This window comes from Ascaphus truei, chromosome 1 (assembly GCF_040206685.1).
Source record: "Ascaphus truei isolate aAscTru1 chromosome 1, aAscTru1.hap1, whole genome shotgun sequence".
NCBI lineage: Eukaryota > Metazoa > Chordata > Amphibia > Anura > Ascaphidae > Ascaphus > Ascaphus truei.
Genome location: NC_134483.1, coordinates 55,333,944 through 55,356,099, shown reverse-complemented (window position 1 = coordinate 55,356,099; position 22,156 = coordinate 55,333,944). Strand labels below are relative to the sequence as shown.

The following is a 22,156-nucleotide window of genomic DNA, read 5'->3' as shown; positions in this document are numbered from 1 at the left end:
GGTTTTGACTTCTATCTGTTCAAATATGCATTTTTCATCTCACAATTATAACTGAAATTAAAATTACAGTAAATATATCAGATGTTAAAGTCAAGTATAATATACTGGTTTAATCACTTGATGATTTTGCGAGAGGATCACTAGTAAACAATAACACTGTGTTTCCAGGTGTGGTGGCAACACCTTTCAAGCTTATATCTCAAATACAGTAGCTAAAAATTTTAACACTGGTCTTTGGCATGTAGAGCATGTTAGGTTTTAGTCTAATTTGCCATGCACTGAGCTTCTCGCATCTCTGCAAATTGGCTGGTTTATCCATCTTTCTGTTCTCTATTTCTAGGAACGTTATAGGAAAACGCACTCCAGATTATATAGTGTTTTAGAATAAAAAGTTATTCCTTCATCAAGACAAAGAAATAATAATTTGTTCAGTGACTTAAATATTTGAGGCCAAATGAAAAACTTAATATACAGTATATATCGTTTTGTTTCTGAAGTTGTAATATTTTATAAAAAATAGAGATAGTTTTAAGCGCACTAATGAGTCAATGAGCTATGAATCTGTTAAATTATATCACCCGATATTTGAAATAATCATGTCTTCATTGGAATGTGCAATAGTCAATTTGAAATGAATATAATGGAGGTAATTGCCATAAAATCCTGTACCTTTACAGTGATGTATTTTGAGGTTCAGTACCAGGAGAAGAAATATGATGTCACTTTGAAGTCCCATAAAGAGGTCCATTGATAATTATCCAAATTTTTCTAGACTGAGAGTCAAAACAGAAAAGAAAATGCCTTATAAAGAGGAGAGAAATTTAGCAAAGACATTATTACACAAAGAGGAGAGAAAGCAATATTTTTGCATTGGAACCTTCTTTACTTCAATACAGAGCAATAATTGTACAGCCTGAACTTTCTAACTGCCTAAAGCCCAGGGACGGTGCAACCACTAGGCGCCTCAGACGGTCGCTCAAGGCAGCACATTTTGGGGATGGCGGATGAGGGAGGTAAGTGTGGGGCAGCAGAGGAGGAGCACAGCGGGTGGCAGCCGCAGAGGAGGATGATGACGGATGGCAGGGAAGGATAGGACAGAGAACGGCAGGGACAGAGGCCGGCAGGAACAGAGCAGGGCAGCAGACGAGGAGGACGTCAGGCAGCGGCAGGAGAAGAGGATGGACGATCGCGGGAGCAGAGCAGGATAGCCGGGAAGGAGCACACCCCAGCGGTGCGACCCAGAAGTCTTCACTGACTTCTGGTGTCTGCCGCTGCTACACTGCAGCTCCTTCCTGATCATCCTGCTCTTCTCCCGTCATCCTTAGTCCTCTACTCCTGCCACCGCCTGACGTCCTTCTCCTCTGCTGCCCTGCTCCTGCCATTCTCTGTCCTCTTCTCACACCATCTTCCTCCTCTGCTGCCCTCTCCACCTCAGACCCCCGAAGCCAGGTAGGTGAGAAGAGGAGGAGATGGGGTGAGATAGGAGGAGTGGGTCAGAGGAAGAAGTAGAGGAGTGGGTGAGAGAAGAATAGGAGGAGTGGGTGAGAAAGGAAGAGGAGGGGTGGAGAGTAAGAGAAGGAAGGAAGTGAGAAAAAGTGGAGGAGGTGGCGGCAGATGAGAGAAGAAGAGAAGAAGGAGGCGGCAGGTGAAACAGGAAAAGCAGAAGAGAGGGTGAGATGAAAGAGGAGGAGGGTGAGAGAAGGTGGAGGGGGTGAGAGGAAGGAGAGGGTGTGAGGAAGGGGGTGAAAGGAAGGAAGAAGGGTGTGAGAGGAAGAGGGGAGGATGACTGAGTAAGAGGAGGAGCGGGTGAGGGAAATGGGGGTGAGAGAAGAGGAGAGGGGAGGGGGTGAGGGGAGAAAAGGTGATTGGAGGGGTGACAAAGGAGGGGCGGTGCGATGAAAGAGGAAATGTTTGGGGAAGTGAGATGACAGAGGAGAAATGTAGGGGCAAGATGAGAGGATAGGGGGTGGGAGGGTGAATGAGTGGGGCTATAATAATAATAAAAAAAAATTTAAATGTAAATTTTTAATATACCCACGTTAATGGCCTCTTGCCTCCCATACATTACCAGCGAGGTACCCTAATGTTGTGGAACATTGCTCTATGAATTATGACCAGTAGCGAGGTTTGGAACAAAACAAAATATTTTTTTGCAAAAACATTGGTATATTTGGTACTTTTATACAGTGCAAGCATGCTGTCTTTTTGATAGAGCTGGAATAAGGGGGTCTACAGTACAAAGCTGAACTTGAAACGCTGTTTTGAAACATTAATTCAAGGAAATCTATGGTTTAGCAAGAAAGATCGTAACAGAATACAAACCCAAAATGCAGTATAACACAATGTTCAGAGTTGGGCAAAAGAAAAGAAACTGAAGTTGATCAAATTCCGATGGTTAAATAGTTTGTTTAAATTTATTCTCAAAGAGACCTTTTTTAGCATGTTCTTGTATAGCGCTGCTAGTTGTACGCAGCGCTTTACACAGACATTTTGCAGGCAAAGGTCCCTGCCCTGTAGAGCTTACAATCTATGTTTTTGGTGCCTGAGGCACAGTGCGATAAAGTGACTTGCCCAAAGTCACAAGGAGCCGACACCGGGAATTGAACCAGGTTCCCCTGCAGCAATCTCAGTGCCAGTCAGTGTCGTTACTCACTGAGTCGCTGCGTCTCTCTTTTGAATGTGTATGAGCGTGCTCATTGTATGGTGCATGGTATGCATGTGTGTGGCCCTCCTGATTCGTGGGCCATCTGATTCTTGGGCCAGTTGGTTGGGCAGCCCGTGACTTAATTACCATGCCCTGCAAACACCATGGGGTCTTTGTATCAATGTCGTCAAGTTGCAAAAAAAAAAACCAGTAGATATATCTACTGATAAAATAAAAATCTTTGTGTGCTCGAAAAATGCACATGTATAAGGCCTGGGACATAGTAGGTTCAGCCGCGCTGAGCAGATGCACTAACCTCCTGCATCTGTCATCAGCGCGGTTATAGTATCTCCTTCCGCATGCGTGCTGATGCGTGCGGAGGCTCAGAAACTTTGCCGAGACAGGCAAGTTTCAAATTTGCCGCTCGGGGAAGTGGAGGAGTGGTCACGTGACCGCTCACATCGAATGGGAGCGAGGGACTAGCCCCGCCTCCCGCTCTGCCTCCTGACACGCCTCCGCCCCTCCTCCGCCCCACCCCCAGAGCACGCCCACTGCCTCGCCTGCCAGGACAGGAAAAAGCACCATTTTGAGCAGGCGAGGCAGAGCAGGAGCGTGGCTCAGCGCGGCTGAACCTGCTATGTCCCAGGCCTAAGTAGGGAGTGCTGGCTTTTCCTAGAGATATACAATGTAATGCACGGCATGTGAAATAAGCTTATGTTGCAATAAATTTATTAACACATTTAATGATTCATTTGTAATGGTATAAGAATCTCTAAAGACAACATAACTTGTATTTCCCATGATGCACTAATATTTCATTTTGCATATTGCAATTTCCTTCTTTCAAAATGTGTTTCTAATATGTACTTTGTCTTTTTCTTCAATCACCTATGCAGCAAGTCATGAGTTTGAATTATATTTATATTAACTAACCAAAAGGTGGGATACCTACAGTACAACATATTTTAACGGTGAGTCCCCCCCCCCCTCCCCCCTCTCTCTGTTTTGGTAATATAATCTGTGACTCGGTTTCATGACGTACTAAAGCATTTCATGCTCAAACTGAAAACATATTGAACCCTGTCACCTAGCACATAACACTGTATACTATACTGTATAATGTGTGCCTATAAAACTTCCAGCCTCTAAAAAAAAAACTACCTAACCTTAAAAAAAAAAAAAAAGACAGATGTTGCAATCCAAAATTATGAAAAAGGACTTTCCCCAGAAGTGCAATTGGTGAGTCATACGCCTGGTTTAAATCATTTCAGAATCCTGCTTTTTTTCCCACCAGGATTCCGGTAGTGAGGAGATTAGGCTATCCCAGGGGTCTGCAACCTTTCAAGGAAGAAGAGCCATTTTATAAAAAAAAAAACCTCTTCGTCCAAAATATTCAGAGAGCTGCCACACATGCATGAATATTACACCCCCATAAACATATACTTTACACACACTTATAGGTATATACTGTATACGCATTAACATGCGACACATAGGGTTGCCAGGTGGTTTGTCCAAAAATACTGGACCCCCACAGCCCCCCGAATACATATAAAAAATACCCCCACGCCCCCGAATACATATAAAAAAATACCCCGATGCCCCCGAATACATATAAAAAAATACCCCCACGCCCCCCGAATACATATAATACCCCCACGCCCCCGAATACATATAAAAAATACCCCCACGCCCCCGAATACATATAAAAATACCCCCATACCACCAAACCCCCCGAATACATATAAAATATACCCCCACCTCCACAATACATTTTAAAAATACCCTCACCTCCCCAATGCGCTGACTGACAATGCGCCGTTCTACGCATTCGCAACCTCGGCAAACCTCCCCATTCTGCTCATGCGTGACCCAGGCCCGGCCCGTTCTGCGCATGCGCAGACATGGCGGCCCCCTTCTCGGTGCCGCCGTATCAACGGATCGCCGAGAAGCAGGGCCTTGCTGTACCCCATCTTTATTTTTGCTGACATTCTGTGGCTGTGTATTCCAACAGAGATGATGCCCGCATAGGACCAGTGACTTAATTCAATCACCTACAGATCAATTACTTAGCATATTCATGCAATGAACTGATCTATACAGGAATTCCATTACTGTCTTGAGGCTCGTCTGAATACATGGGACTTACTGGGACTTAGGCCGCGCTCATGGTGGGGGCATTGCTGTGTGCGCGTGCTTGCGTGCGCACTTTTCGGTACTCTTACCTGATTTGCTATTGCAGTTCCTCAAGTGCCCGTGGCACAGTGCGTGTCGACACTGCTACATTTTGCCGAGACAAGTCAATTTGAGATTTCGGGCTGCAGTCGCATGACGTCAGCGTCATGTGAGCTGGTTCAGCCAATGAGGGTGAACCAGATCCGTGACGCATTCGTCACGCCCCCCCGCCACGCCCCAAATCTCCTCCCCAATCTCCTGCAGCCTAGTACACACATCACTGGGGCTGCAGGAGTGCGCGTGCCCGCGCCGCCACCATGAGCTCGGCCTTATACTTTTTATCCTACTTTTGTGCCACGACACTTACTAGCCTTAGATTAAGGCTATCATTGCAACATTGTGCAAGTGTGTTTCAAAAGGCACAGCATGAAGGTTTTCTGAAGGCTGTTCTGTTTGTTCTTACAAACAAATTACCTCTCTCTTAAAGGAATGGCACCAGGGACAGTGATATTAATGGCTCTGGAATTTTTCCACAGTAAATTCCACTTTTTCACCTCTGCTTACCCTCAATAGGCTCTCTGACTTAATAAATCCATATCCACTTTTAAAGCTGTACCAAAGTATTTTCTTTAAAACTCTGTCATCTTCATATTTTGGCTTTATATGTTCTGTGGTCTTCTCCCTTGATGGTAACTGACGAGCGTCTCTCTTTTCCCATGTGGCTGTTGGGTCTCTTGGCTTATGGGACTTTTCTATTTACCTTTCTCTCCATTCCAAGGATTTATAGTATCACAAGTCTCACAAACACTGGATTTAAAGTTGCAGTTCTCCATTCTGTCTTTTTTCCTTTTCAGTTTCGGCACACAGTCTTGTCACCATCATTGAACACCATTCCCTTGGTCACTGCATCCCGCAGGTGTTCAAGATGGCGAGCGGGTCGCCGGAGGTTTGTGGCGGCTCTCGTTGCCGGGCGCTACCATCTTCTTAAAGCCGCGCATGTGCAGAACATTTCGCACATGCGCAGCACAGGTATGGGTTGCGGCGGCCATCTTGGCACACCCCGCGCATATCATCATACAGCGGCAGCCATTACAGCAAGTACTTCGCAGGAGAACTACATTACCCAGCAGCCCCTGGGGCTGCAAGATCACCTGGTGACACAGCCAATCCACTGATCCCCCAGATTGTTACATTTGGCTCACGGAGGAGCATGTCAGTCGGAGCTGGAACACAGAAGAGTAAGGGTGTATGTGCAGGGTGTCTGTGGCCCCAGCACTAGGCCAAAGACCCCTTTTTAGGCCCCAGCTAGGCCCCGACTCCCCTGTAGGTTGTGGCTGCTACAGGGATAGGCCCCTTAGACAGGGACACTGCCCCATTATCTGATTAGTGTCAGGGACAGAGCAAAGGATGCCGCACAGCAGATGCGGCCTGTGGTCTGGGACCAGATCACCAATGCATAAAGAGACTGTTAAGGTGGGACCCTCCAGCTGGATACCACCCCACGTGGAGGTGGACTCATCGCTGATGGCGTGGGACCGGACGGGCCCTTGTCTTCAGTTAGCGCTAGCAGGTGTTGGAGCACCCGGCAGGTATACCCCATCTACAAAGTGCTCCAACTATACACTGTGGACAGCGCTGTCACACACTTCCGGGTGGGCTGGCTTCTGTGGACACTGGGTTTGGTAGGTGCCCAAGGCACCTCTGTACATTGGGGGACACTCTCACTGGGGTGTTGACTAAGTGAATGGATAGTGGGATATGGTGTGTGAGTAAGGCCGTGCGAGGCCGCGTTAAATGTGTTATTGTATTGACTAATGCATGTCAGTAAACTTGCTATTATATACTGTGTACTTATTGCATTGGGTCCTGTGAAGTGGTTATCTGGCGCTGTCAGGATCTCTCACACGTGGAGGCGCTGTCACTAGATGATCCAGGTACATCCCGGGCTCCCAGCAGCGGAGGTTCAGGCCTCCTGTGAGCTGTAGGTAAAGCCCCACACACACTCAGTAGCCGCCACATTTTCCATATGGTGGGGGGAAAGAGCGCTACACATATATGGAAAACAGAAGAACAAGTCCTGCGCTCTTACCAAATTGGGCTAAAATATACCAGTGACATGTTTACATTTAGAACCTAAGTCTGTGTAACAAAGGAGTCATTTGGTTGCATCTTTTGATCAAAACATGATTCAAGCCCGCCAACCTCGTCACGGTAGATTGCGTTTTGCAGGTACCTACACTGAATATATGTAATTTCTTAATGTCCTGTGGACTAAACTTTGTGAGATATGTGAAAATGCCCCAAAGGGGATAAATAAATGAAGCATATGCTTTTGTGATTTAGTGCAATTAAAAGTTGGCCGAAGCCAATATCACAGTTCCATTATTATAACGGTGAACTGTTGGTGCACAAATACCCTAGTGTGAAATATTAAAACTTACACATATCTCTTCTGTCAGCCATAGACATTCACCCACTTTTCAGTGAAGGGTGATGTATAGACTGACCATAAAGATGTATTATTACTTTATGGAGGGAGGAGCCATACACCTCCAAGGAACTGCTCAGTAAAGCAGAAACCAGGCGAGTCAATAACCTACCTCTATGATGCAATATATCAGTAACACTATAATTAAATGCCCTTATAGAGTATGCAGCAAGGAAAAGAATTGGCCTAACATTTGTGGAAGGCTGTATATATTACCGCGCTCCTCCCTTTAGAAGTGTGCTGCTGGTAAAAGGATTGGCCTTTCATATATGGAAAACAAAAGAACAGATCCTGCACTCCTACCAATTGGACTAAAATATACTAGTGACATTATATAATACACCTCATTGTCAGTCTGCACATCACCCTCCACTGAAGAGCAGGTGAGTGTCTATGGCTGACAGAGGGAAGAGATGTGTAAGTTTTAATATTTCACACTATGGTATTTGTGCACCCACAGTTCACCTTTATTAAAAGGAAACTTCAGGGCGTTTTCACATATCTCACAAAGTTTAGTCCACAGGACATTAAGAAATTACATATATTCAGTGTAGGTACCTGCTAGTCTACCGTGACGAGGTTGGCGGCCTTGAATCATGTTTTGATTAAAAGATGCAATCAAATGACTCATTTGTTTCACAGACTTAGGCTGTAAATGTAAACATGTCTCTAGTATATTTTTGCCCAATTTGGCAGGAGCGTGGGATTGGTTCGGTTGTTACACATCTCAGCACTGGCATCTTCTTGAGTTTGTATTCGGGTTAATATATGTGTTCAATGAAGTCAGGGCATTCAAACTTTATCAATACCCAGTACATTGAGATTCAGAGCACAATACTGGCACACACATTGTAGGTTGTTGCTGCTCTGTATTATCAAATGTTTCTCTCAACCCTAACTTTAAATACCTGGTCTTTCTGAACACTTTGTAAAAGTCTGTCCTTTTCCGTTGTACATTGAGTATCATGCTCCATTTGCCAGGCTTTCACTTGGTCCTGTTATCATTTGTATGATGGGGTTTTCTGCATGCTTCAAACTGTGGCAGGGATGGCCAACTCCAGTCCTCAAGGGCCACCAACAGGTCAGGTTTTTTAGAATATCCCTGCTTCAGCACAGGTGGCTCAATCAGTGGCTTGCCACCTGTGCTGAAGCTCGGATAGCCTTAAAATCTGACTTCCTGGTGGCCCTTGAGGAGTGGAGTTGGCCACTCCTGAACTAGGACGTTTGCCACACGTGTCCTAGTTGCAATCAGCTCCTCTTTCAATGTTTTCTTTTTCATTAATAATCTCTTTATTTAAAGTGGGGGCATTTTTAAGTTTTTCTCTTTCTTTTTTTCCAGCTTCTCACATTCACACTGGTTTTTAAAAAGGTTTTGCTTGGTAACACGATCCCTGAACATTTCTTCTAGCTCATTAACACTTACTTTTTCTTGTATATACTGTATTCCCTTTTGGGAACAGCCATGCTGTGCCGATGTTCAAACTTATGTTCCAACTGCAGCGATTTCTAACTCTCTCTCTCATAGCAAGTCTGTTCGGTTTGGAGCTCTGCTGCAGTATGTTATTTCTTAGGTTTACGTACTCTAGTCTATGTTCCAGTAAAGGATTACAACACCAATCTGCACTGTTGCGCAACACCTTCCAGTCACTGTAAGCTTGAAAACATTCTTTCTAATCTATTTCTTTGTTCAATTTATTAAACTTGATGCCCTACTTGTTGAAACACATCATTTGCCCAACCTCAAATTAACTGAGAACTCCTCTGGTCAGGGCTGCCACTGCCGATATACATGTACTGTACCAGGCTGACCCATACTTTGACCATGAACACACACAACCCCTGCAAGCGCAGAACCCCAACCCACCACACATTTGTATCAAAAGGGAGTGCTACTGGGATTGTGACCCCAAGTAATATCACAAAAGGCAAAATGCCCCAGTGCTACATCCAATATGACAAATTAAATAGTTAAATACTTATCTGTTTTTCTTTTCAGAAGAGAGGGTTATTTAGTTAAATTCTTTGGCCAAAGCATTTTAAGCTTGCAAACCATGCCAAAGTATCCCCTCGTTTGCAAGTCTACCTGTGGTTACAGTAGTGTTCACACTTGCAAAAGAGGTGATGCCTTGGCATGGTTTGCAAGCTTATAATGCTGCGACCAAATTATTTAACCAAATGACCCTCACTTATGAAAAGAAAACCAGATCAGTATTTACGTAACTATGTAATGTGTCATATTGGATGTAGCGCTGAGGCTTTTTGCCTTGTCTTATATACTTTCACCGTGACCTGATATCAATTTCCTCTTCACTTTCTTCCTGTGTCCCAGCTCATCCTGTAGCTCTCTCATTGCTTTCGCTCTCATATTTATTATTTCCCTAATGTTTCTCTTTGTTCGCCAAGATTCTTTTCTGCAGGGAATGTTTATCTTCAATATATAAAAAGAAGGGAAGGGAAGAGAAGGGGAAGCTCCTGCGTCAGCTTAGAGTAAATAAAATAGTAGGTAGCAGTGTAGAAAATCATGCGGTGCAAATAGAGATAAGGGAAAAATCCACACAACAAACTCAAAGATTCCCCAATGAATGCACTCAGAATGATATTGTGAAGATGATGGAAAAAATTAATTAATTAAAATAACGGTTTATTATGTATAAAATAAAAATAATTATACAGAGGGATGTGGGAAAATGATCCAAGACCACTCCCTGATGACACACCAATTAAAACTTCCACCCGAAATCCATAAGGAAGAAGAACCTGATACAACACTTGTCTACAATATGCCTAATAGTATGAGGCTAACTTGTACAAAGAGTAAGTCCTAAGGAAATAGTATTGATAGTAAATATAGCAATACTATTATCTAAAAAAACTGATATGTACCGTAGTGCCTAATATCAGGGCTGATTCCAAAAAGGAGTTAATCAGAGACGAAAAATATATACCGAAATGGCAGACCTATGATATACGACTAGTGTGACATAATAGTAGAAAGGTATTACAACGTATGGTCACAAGACGAGCACAAACCGGTGAAAAGAAATCACCTACAGATAAGATCATAACCCAATTAGTGAGGTAATAGACAGCTCCATGGAGCGCTCCAGCGCGAAACGTACGTCAGGTGACTCGACAGGGTGACGTCACTTCGCGGCACTGGTGGACACACTTACCACCCACGCTGAAGTCGGAGCTGCTTCTTACTATATGCAGGAAGTTCAGCTACAATATACTGACATACAGCTAAGTTGTTTGTTTCTCTGAATCTCCTCTCTAAACACAGTGTGCTATCACATTTATATGTGTACTGAGAGGGAGTGTGCTACTGATTTGAAACATTTGTTATTAGCAGCAGTTACGATACTGTTGCTTTCTTCCAATGCTGTCTTCATGACTATTAACAGTTCAGACCCAGGATACTACATAAGCTGTGGGCAATACTCAATCTTTGAATTTTATTGATATCAGCATTTGGATTAACAGTATTCACTTTTGACTATATGTTATCTAGTGTGTTTTTTTACTGTTCTATAGATCATGCCATGATATTGACTGTTTCCTGAGATATACACCTATGGCGATCTAAGTGTACGATCTATTATATGCTGCTTACTATATATACTATTATTAAGTACATACCGTTCACTTATTTTAGGAGGCTATAACTGGATACGGTCCTTGAACCATGCCTCTGGGCTTTACTACTGCATATTTTATGCTAGCCCTTCTCAGGATCCCCTTTTCTCAGGGCTGTCTATTTACTCACTAATTGGGTTATAATCTTCTGTAGGTGATTTCTTTTCACCGGTTTGTGCTCGTTTTGTGACCATACGTTGTAATACCATTCTACTATTATGTCACACTAGTCCTATATCATAGGTCTGCCATTTCGGTATATATTTTTCGTCTCTGATTAACTCCTTTTGGAATCAGCACTGATATTAGGCACTACGGTACCATATCAGTTTTTTAGATAATAGTATTGCTATATTTACTATCAATACTATTTCCTTAGGACTTACTCTTTGTACAAGTTAGCCTCATACTATTAGGCATATTATAGACTAGTGTTGTATCAGGTTCTTCTTCCTTATGGATTTCGGGTGGAAGTTTTAATTGGTGCATCATCAGGGAGTGGTCTTGGATCATTTTACCACATCCCTGTGTATAATTATTTTTATTTTATAAAATACAGTTATTTTAATTATATTTTTCCATCATCTTCACAATATCATTCTGAGTGCATTCATTGTTACATAGTTACATAGTAGATGAGGTTGAAAAAAGACGTAGGTCCATCAAGTTCAACCTATGCTAAATTTAGACAACAGATACTTTATCCTATATCTATACTTACTTATTGATCCAGAGGAAGGCAAACAAAAAAACCCCATTAAGGGGAAAAATTAATTCCTTCCTGACTCCAAGAATTGGCAATCGGATTAATCCCTGGATCAACATCCTTCCCATGTATACTTATTTGGTATATCCCTGTATACCTTTCCCATCTAAAAAGATGTCCAACCTTTTTATTAACAAATCTATTGTATCTGCCATCACAGTCTCCATGGGTAATGAATTCCACATTTTAACTGCCCTTACTGTAAAGAACCCTTTCCTTTGTTGCTGGTGAAATTTCCTTTCCTCCAACCTTAAGGGATGACCCCGAGTCCTTTGTACTGCCCGTGGGATGAATAGTTCTTTTGAAAGCTACTTGTATTGTCCCTGAATATATTTGTATATAGTTATCATATCCCCTCTTAGACACCTCTTTTCTAATGTAAATAAATCTAATCTCCTCATAAGTTAGAATGTCCATCCCCTTTATTAATTTGGTGGCTCTTCTCTGCACTCTCTCTAGTTCCATAATGTATTTTCTTAGGATTGGTGCCCAAAATTGTACTCCATATTCAAGGTGTGGTCTTACTAATGCTTTGTAAAGGGGCATAATTATGTTTACTTCCCTTCCATCCATTGCCCGTTTGATGCAAGATAAGATCTTGTTTGCCTTTGCAGCTACTGCATGACATTGGGCACTATTGCTAAGCCTGCTGTCTACAAGCACTCCTAAATCCTTCTCCATCAAGGATTCCCCCAATATACCTCCATTTAATTTGTAAGTCGCCTTTATATTCTTGCATCCCAAATGCATAACCTTAAATTTATCTGTATTAAACCTCATCTGTCATTTACCTGCCCACGTTTCCAGTCTCTCCAAGTCCTTCTAAAGAGAAATTACATCCTGCTCTGATTCTATTACATTCTATTACATTACACAATTTAGTATCATCAGCAAAGGTGGAGACTTTGCTCTCGATCCCAACCGCAAGCTCATTAATAAACAAGTTAAAAAGCAGGGGTCCCAGTACCGATCCCTGAGGTACTCCAATCACGACTTTTGCCCAACCTGAAAAAGTTCCATTTATGACAACCCTCTGTTGTCTGTCCTTTAAACAATTTTCAATCATTGGGGAATCTTTGTGTTTGTAATGTTTTTCTTCAGTCGGCTGAATCATTTTCTGGGACAGGTTCTGCGTTGCAGCTGCAAACGGCTGATCCTTCTGCGCTCATGTTGCACGGAGGATCTCTCGCTCACTGCCTTATACCACACACACTTCCTGGGGAGCAGCTGCATCATTATTTTTCTCGCAGAATATAGAGATGTAGCCAAACTTACTGTCACTCCTGCAGTGGAAAACCACAGGAATGCAACCGTGGCACCATGGATTAACACAGCAGGAAGTCCGATTGGGAAGTATGGACAACAGGTCACAATGTATGCTACCTTCTCCCGAGCCACAGCATTTTGCCTTTTTGCCGCGGTTCCGGGGACAGTAAGTCTGGCTACATCTGTATTTTACCCAGCCTTTTTTTCTTGCATTGTGTCTCCTCTAGTTTTTCTTCTGCAGCTTTCAGTTTCATACCTCCTCTATAGGCAGCCAATTCAGCGTACAGTATTTATTCCTGCAGTTGCTGAGTCTCTTAGGCTGCACTTATAGTGCCTTGCGATGTCGCTCCGAAACAAATACATTGACTCCGTCGCAAGTGCTTATAGTAAGCGCGACGGAACGACCAAAAATTTGGAAGCCGTGTAAATTTTTAAGAAACAGTCGCCACATGTGACTGTCTCTAAACGAATCAAATTGTGCAGCCCACCCCTTTAATTCGCCAGTGAAGTCGCTAAAAATCAAGTTACAACTTTCGCCAGTGGCGACGGCGATGTCATCGGTCGCGTCGCCAGCACTATAAACACGGCCATAGAAATACTGCTTAGCAGTCTTGACTTGTAGGTCTTGCGTCCATGCATTGTATGGAACCTCTCTTCCATGTCTTTTGTTTTCACTGGTTTGGGATTCCTGAAGACTATCCGCTCCATGTACGTTTGCCTGCATATTTCTGCATTTATTTATTTTTCTGCTTTCTTTGCATATTAAAAAAAACAACAAAAAAAACCACTTTCTGCATATGCTGAAAGCCCATCTGGTCACACATTCTTGCACCTCTATGCAGTTTTAAACCATCATTTGAATGGTATTATTGTCTTTAAAGTGTAAGTAGGCATTTCTCTGTTTGTTTTTCTTCAAAGACAATACTTTTCTTTTTGGTTTTATCATGGTTGATTTATTTCCCTACTAGTATATAGCATCTTACTCCATCACAAGCTCAGAGTAAAACAGACTAAATAAGCAAATGTGCCCATTCTGATTAATGTCAACTGCAATTTGCAATTAAGAGGAAGAATTACAAACTTGACTACAATCAAAAATGTTAAAATAACTCGCAAAAAACGACAGTAGTATAAATAATCAATAAAAATAAATAAATAAACAGATTAGCCCATCTTTAGAGACAAAATAAACTTAAATAGCTCCAATAACCGCACACATTCATGGTTTTCCCCATCTGGCTTCTACCCACAATGCTCCATACCAAATAGGTTTCTCCTTTAGGGGATTATTCACTACATTTTGATAAGTGACTTAAGGCTTGTTAAGTGCACTTTACAAACGATTTAGCATGTGTAGCTATTTACAAAGCTTCGATAACAAGGCAAAATCATTTGTAAATGGCTTTTTAAGGATCGTTACCACTCTTGCTATGACAATGCAATACAATGCAGAAACTCGTATTTTTTTGCCAGTAACTGCTATTCTCAAAGCTCTGATTTACAAATTGCGGGTTAAATATTCTCTTTTTTTATCATCGTCTAAACGTTGGTGAGATTAGAATCGCAATTTGCATCAGACGGAGTTTCTTTTATTTTTTTACTACTCCCCCCCTTCCCCATTCCCCCTACCCCCTTCACCTCTCTCCTCCCCCTTCCACCTCTCTCTCATCCTACTGTTATTTTAATTGTATTGTGTTTTTAATTTAAATGTCTTATTTTAGGGTGCCCATTGAATGCCAAATGTGGCTATGCACCCATTGAGGGCATAGGTAACCACAGTGACAATCAATGGATTTCTTGGCTAGTGTTTGTTTTTAATGTATTGTGTGTATTTAATTTAATTGTGTAATTTTTGGGGGGCATCACAAATGGGCAAAAGTGCTTTTAGCCAAATTTGGCTACTAATGCTTTTGCCCATTTGTGTGTGTGTGTGATGATGAGGGTAGGGGGGGTAGGGGTAGTTGAACTGGGGAGGGGGGATAGGCTGCTTGGTGGGTAGGGGGGGGGTAATAACACCTTAATTACCTTAGCGGTTATAACCTGCAATGGTAATTAAGGGGTACGGCTTGGAGCTAGTGCTTTAAGGTAAATTTTAGTGGCACGGAAGAGGAGGATGAAGACGGCCTTCATACTGCAGTGGTAAGTACAACTTTTGGTTATCTCCTCCTGGGAGGCCTAACCACCCACCATGGGGCAACTACAACCTTCACCCACCCCCTCTACCCCTAACAAACCAGGTACAGCCGTTAAACATTTTTATTACCTTAGCAGTTAGCCACTAAGGTAATGAAGATCGCTTTGTATTTTTTTTTTGTAGATAGTATTGAAGCAGGGGGTCTCCAGAGTTGAACTGCATTACTTTCAGGTCTGGGGACCTCCTACTTCCAGAGGTACAGGTCCCAATGTGGGGTCCACAGACCTGAAATTAATGTTCAATGTATCTCCTGCAAGTTTAAATGTCCCAGTCATGTTGGCCATAATGCGGGACATTTCAACTTGCTGGAGATACCGACACCCAATACGGAGGACTGTACCTCAGGAAGCAAGGGGTCCCTGGACCTGAAATTAATGCGGTTCAGCTCCGGAGACCCCCTGCTTCAATACGGTGTACAAAAAAAAAACAAATTCAAGAGCGCCATCACCTGTAGGAGCTGCTTTTCTCTGCGCTACTCTTCAAGACTGCTGGAGCAAGTTCGAATGTTACAGTAAGTTAATTTTGCTTGTAAAGCAAATACATATTAGTGCGGTAAACAATATAATGAAGGTACAATTAATTAGGGTAAGTAATGTGCGTACATCAATAAAGATAAATAAATGCAGTTAGGGATAATGTTACCCAACGCCTCAGGAAACCGGAAGGAGTATCCTCTCAAGGGTTATGGCGCTGGTGTCTCGGATACAGGATCCTATTGGTAAGTAGGTAAGTAGATCGCCTCTAGAAAAGTTCTTTTCCCCCAAGAGCACGAGTCCAAAGCTGCTGCTGCCACTTGCAGTCCTTTGCCAGAGCACAGCTCCACACCGGCCGGGTCCTCTCACTCCCCTCTGTGCAGAAGCACTTCCGGGTCGATGACGTCACCACGGGGGGGGAGCGCTGGTAATCGCGCCGTTCACACTCGATCAGCTCAGATGGTGGGGTAATAGATTAGAGGTTGAGCTCTTGTCCAGTCATCCAACGCGTTTCGAAACGAAAACGTTTCTTCATCAGGGATATCCCTGATGAAGAAACGTTTTCGTTTCGAAACGCGTTGGATGACTGGACAAGAGCTCAACCTCTAATCTATTACCCCACCATCTGAGCTGATCGAGTGTGAACGGCGCGATTACCAGCGCTCCCCCCCCGTGGTGACGTCATCGACCCGGAAGTGCTTCTGCACAGAGGGGAGTGAGAGGACCCGGCCGGTGTGGAGCTGTGCTCTGGCAAAGGACTGCAAGTGGCAGCAGCAGCTTTGGACTCGTGCTCTTGGGGGAAAAGAACTTTTCTAGAGGCGATCTACTTACCTACTTACCAATAGGATCCTGTATCCGAGACACCAGCGCCATAACCCTTGAGAGGATACTCCTTCCGGTTTCCTGAGGCGTTGGGTAACATTATCCCTAACTGCATTTATTTATCTTTATTGATGTACGCACATTACTTACCCTAATTAATTGTACCTTCATTATATTGTTTTATGCACTATGAGCGTTGTGCGCTGTGTCTTTTTTGTCTTTATCTGCTAGTCTAGGGGGTTTCTGAGCCCCCCCTCCATCGCAGCTGCAGACGCTCCATTTAAGGTTATGTTTTTTAACATCTAGTATCACGTCACTTAATTATTTAGCTGCGCACTTTATTTTCTTTTCACATATTAGTGCGGTATTGTATGTCATTTTTGTAACAAATGGTAAAATAATGCGATCTGAAGCTGGTGTTTGAAGAGATGATAAACTGTGCACAGGTCTGTCTAATGACTTTGTACAGCACAGTACAGATCTACTGTTGCAGTTTCACACTTTATTAAAGACCACTATGCATAATCATGTACTGTGCATGGCATGGAACATGGCGCTTACTCCTTGCCACTCAAGACCGACTTGCAGTTATGCCTACAGTATATGATATATAGCGCCATTCAAAATCGGGACAGATATGAGTGCAACTCTGAGATCAATAAATATATTGTTGACAAGTACGTGTTCTACAAACAAACACCAAACCAAGAAGGGTGGAGGAATCCCATTAGACAACTTAAACATGAATGATTGTGCAGGAAACACATCGAGCGATGCTGTCAGGTAATGTACTGATTCATACATCTACAGTATTTTCTTCTCTTAAAAACAATCTCACCATTGTTTAACATTTGAACATGTAAAAAACATAGCAATAAGATGTCAATTGGCGGTTTAAAAAGATTGTTTTATTGTATTATTCAAAAAAACACTTGGATGTAAGTTAGAGAATTTACATAAAGGTCCCTCCAAATTGCACTCAAAGTACATACAGTATGGAAAATATAATCAGGTGATTCAGTAATCACGGAATAACAATATTCTTAGGATGAGGAGTATCAATATATGCCTCATATGTACCACTAACAACAAATTTGTCATATGTAAAATGCTATATCTCCCACTTTCTTTGGTGAAAAAATAATAACGTTTTATTATAAAGACGCAATTTATTTACAGTGATGGTTAAAAAAATCCCCATTACTGAGGCCGCTGGCTACTACTATCTCAGAGACACACGCGTACCACATAATGTAATTCATGCCCTACACCAGCTGTGCGCAAAGTTTTTGAGCTGCGACCCCCTTCCTGGGAGCCACAGTATTCGCGCCACCCTCTCCCGATGGCTCGGCGTCAAATGACGTTGCGGGTCATGTGACGTCACGTCATTTGAGGTGCGTTGCCATGGTGACGTGTGACATCACATGACCCCGCAATGTCATTTGATGCCATGGCGACGCGTTGCCGAAGACTCGGCTGGCAGCAGGTAAGCGAGTTAGAGGCCTTATGCCTCCCCTGGCATTTAATTAAATAGGGGCCCCTATAACCGCCTGCGCCCCCCCCCCGTACAAATTCTCCCACCCCCCTGGGGGGCTTTCCCCCCAGTTTGTGCACCGCTGCCCTACACTACTGTATTTCTTCTAGATTATTTATATACAACATATTCTCTTTACATGTAAAAAGTGTCCAAAAGCCGGCCCGAAGAAGAGGCCAAGATTGTACATTTGGAAGAAAAGCGAAGAAATTTGTATTGCATTTTTCATAAAATCATTTATTGCAATCTAATAAAAAAAACAATATTTTAAAATACTTTCTAGTCATCTGAAGTTTTTAGGGGAATGAGTTGTGGGTTACAGTTAAATAACATTACGATATCATATCGTACGAAATGAACGGGAATAAGGGACGGGTTACATTGCATTTAGATTTTGAAGACAAACGAGTACACTAACGCCTACTATAATTTCTACGAAGTATTGCAATTAACGCTAAAACGCAATTTTCCAGGCCGCGACGCATTCGCGAGCAGCCGAAAAATGACCAGGCGCATACGCTATCCACGAGACAAATGCGCCAGTCAATTATATTTATTTTACTTAAAATAACATAATATATTATAATCCAATTAGCTTTTGCCTCTGGAGCTCTGGGTATCTCCCTAATCCTTTCTATAAATTCCTGGGATAACAGTTGTATCCACTGGTATAAAAATAAATACAAAGTCACCGAACAGACATCTCCAAAATAGTTTTCCAACATTCCATTGGCTGCTTGTACTGTGGCGATCCTGACTCCTCAAGGCCATGTTTTCTAGGACAACTATTACACGTAATTCTAATACAAGTAATATACAAAATGCAGTGCAGCTCTACTTGTGTGAATCCCTGGTTCAGATGGTTTTAAACAGATAAGCAAACCAAGCAGCACAGATTACTGCATTTTAGTGCATGCCATACATATCTGACCTGAGTTTCTATAGACACTGGTTCCCACTATGCACATACAGTATTCGGGATACTACACGAATACAGTTAATTGAATAAACCAATAGCTGTGCCAAACAAAGTTGTACTCACTGTTCCTATGTGAACACCAGGATAACTTTTTGGAGTCCCAGGAATTCCATAGAGTCAGTAAAAGAAGATTAGAAAATCGAAACAAACTATCAAACTAATTCTTTCAGCATTCGATGTATAAACTCAAAACCTTTGTTCACAAACCATGAAACTAAAGCAAGGCATATGGCTGTTTGCCTGTTTCTGTCCCTTCTGCCTCCCTTCCCTCACTAACCATCCGTCTCCCCCAGAAAGCAGCAAGTGGGTGGAATTACGGGAAGAGAGGGTGTGACATTGGCTGGAACTCACAGCTAGATTTAAAGTGAAAAGGCTAACATTTTCTTTAAAGATAATGCTTTTAATGAGCATACAAACAGGTTTGAGCTTGTGCAAACAGCCCTGGCAGCTATTCCATTATACACGAGTGAAACTAGATGCTGGGATTATACCAGTTTTGAAAATGAAAGTTTCCTTACTGTCAGGTAGAAGAAATAGCTGTGGTTTTAGAAAACAATTCAGGAAAGATTTTCTACAAAATAAATGTATTTTGTGAGAAAATCAGAGTATGTCCAAAAGTACTTTAAAACCCACAAATTGGTGCTCATCAGTTATTTCTGTCACAGTTTTTTTTTTGCCAAACATACAGATGTTCAGATAGTAAAGATTCTAAATTAAATATATGTAAAAGCATATAGGGGGGAGAGAGGAGGTAGGGGGGGGAGAGAGGGGGTAGGGGGGATGGAGAGAGGTGGAAGGGGTAGGGGGGACGGGGAGGGAGGGAGGGGAGAGGGGGGACTGAGTGAGGGGGGAGGGGGGACTTAGTGAGGGGGGGAGGGGGGACTGAGTGAGGGGGGAGGGGGGACTGAGTGAGGGGGGACAGAGAGGGGGGAGGGGGGACAGAGAGGGGGTAGGGGAGACTGAGGGAGGGGGGGACAGAGAGGGGGTAGGGGGGACGGAGAGAGGTGGAAGGGGGTGTTGGGAGGGGGGACAGACTGAGGGAGGGGGTAGGGGGGATGGAGAGAGGTGGAAGGGGGGGGGAGGGGGGACTGAGGGAGGGGGGACAGGGAGGGGGGAGGGGGGACTGAGGGAGGGGGGACAGAGAGGGGGAGGGGGGACAGAGAGGGGGTAGGAGGAGGGGGGACTGAGGGAGGGGGGGACAGAGAGGGGGTAGGGGGGACGGAGAGAGGTGGAAGGAGGAGGTGGGAGGGGGGACAGACTGAGGGAGGGGGGATGGAGAGGGGGTAGGGGGACGGAGAGAGGGGGTAGGGGGGACGGAGAGAGGTGGAAGGGGTAGGGGGGAGAGAGGGAGGGGGGAGAGAGGGAGGGGGGAGGGTGGACAGAGAGGGGTAGGGGGGACGGAGAGAGGTGGAAGGGGGAGGGGGGTAGGGGGACAGAGAGAGGTGGAAGGAGGAGGGGGGACGGAGAGAGGGGGTAGGGGGGATGGAGAGAGGTGGAAGGGGTAGGGGGAGGGGGAGGCGGGACAGAGGGGGGGGACGGAGAGAGGGGGGACGGAGTGATGTGGAAGGGGGGGATGGAGAGAGGTGGAAGGGGGGGATGGAGAGAGGTGGAAGGGGGGGATGGAGAGAGGTGGAAGGGGGGGACGGAGAGAGGTGGAAGGGGGGGACGGAGAGAGGTGGAAGGGGGGGGACGGAGAGAGGTGGAAGGGGGGGGACACGGAGAGAGGTGGAAGGGGGGGACACGGAGAGAGGTGGAAGGGGGGACATGGAGAGGTTGAAGGGGGGGACGGAGAGAGGTGGACGGGGACAGAGAGAGGTGGAAGGTGGGGGGAGGAGAAAGGTGGACCGAGAAAGGTGGAGGGGGGGGATGGAGAGAGGTGGAAGGGGGGGTGACGGAGATGGTAACATTGGCAACAAATTATCACAAACAGGAAAGTGTTACAAATATCCTGCACTGCTGGGGAGGTGTGCTAAAACCTGCTATAGAAATCAAAAGATGCTCAGTATTAAAACGCATAAAAAATGGCGTTAAGACTTGAATTAAAAAAAAAAAAACAGTCACTATTATCTAATACTACAAAACTGATTTATTAAAAAAAAAAAAAAAAACATATGATTTCACATGTTTTGCCGCTTTAAACAGGGTAAATATATTATAAGCACAAACTCGTTGAAGCCAGCAACGCATTGCAAACGTATTAATGTGCCACCTATAATTTATTACGCCCGCCTTTTCTAAAATCTAAGGCTGTCACATATTTTAATGTGGTCTGTAATTGTTTCATACGCCCATAATACAAATTATCTTTAACTGTGCATGCTATGACTTGTATATAATGTATACCCTGCTCATTATGTAACTGTATTTGTAAACATGTATTATTTGTCTTAACTCTGTGCCCAGGACATACTTGAAAACGAGAGGTAACTCTCAATGTATTACTTCCTGGTAAAATATTTTATAAATAAATAAATAAATACATTTTAATACCAGCACCTGATGCTCATACATACAATCTGATGTCAAATCATACATATGAATACATTGATACACAATTACAAATATACACACACGAAAGTGCCGATACACATATTCTAAACACTGAAAAACGAATGCACACAGATTTGCTCATGCACCCACGTACAAATATACACATTGACCCTTTATGTTCATACACTGCTGATATTGTAAGCCAGTGCTTTTTGAAGTGAAACTTATTTGCTGGCACCTACAGCATTTTGATAGGAAAAATCACTTGTCTTGTAACAAAAAAATACGTGACGGAAGTGACGTCACACTACAGATGGGCCCGCGCATTCACCTACCGCAAAGTTCCAGGCCGCACGGAAGTTGTAGGCAGCGCAGGAGCAACTGCAACCCAGCCACCCTTGGGAGACGGAGACAACACACACAGAGACACACAGATATACACAGAGGCACACAAGGAATTCACAGTTAGTATAAATATAGAAGTGCAAATAGGTAAAACAGGGGGGGGGGCAGCATGCATGTTCTAAGTCAAACTTCTTTGCATTTTGTCACTGAAATTGTGTTTTGATTTTAAATTAAAAACATCACCATCACAAATAGAATATCTGTGACAAAAGTCAAAGCTCTCTCTGTCTCTCTTTCTCTCACTCTCTCTCTCTCTCTCACTCACTCTCACTCACTCTCGTGAT

The 22,156-nt window shown here is 43.5% G+C and overlaps 1 protein-coding gene across 5 annotated transcripts in view; it reads right to left on the bottom strand.

Annotated features, from left to right (window-relative positions):
• OSMR (oncostatin M receptor) overlaps positions 1–21,912 on the bottom strand; it is a 98,391-nt gene extending 76,479 nt beyond the window's left edge. The window contains exons 1-2 of one of the 5 annotated variants that reach the window (XM_075588523.1): positions 21,803–21,912; positions 670–773 (exon numbers count right to left, since the gene is read on the bottom strand). In XM_075588523.1, the coding sequence (XP_075444638.1) occupies positions 670–748 (79 nt within the window). In that variant the 5' untranslated portion in view covers positions 749–773; positions 21,803–21,912. Of the gene's footprint in view, positions 1–669; positions 774–8,730; positions 8,876–10,358; positions 10,378–10,480; positions 10,570–19,040; positions 19,379–21,802 lie in introns of those variants that run through there. The other 4 variants (XM_075588503.1, XM_075588510.1, XM_075588529.1 and 1 more) reach the window with 4 other exon arrangements.
• Between the last annotated feature and the right edge of the window lie 244 nt (positions 21,913–22,156).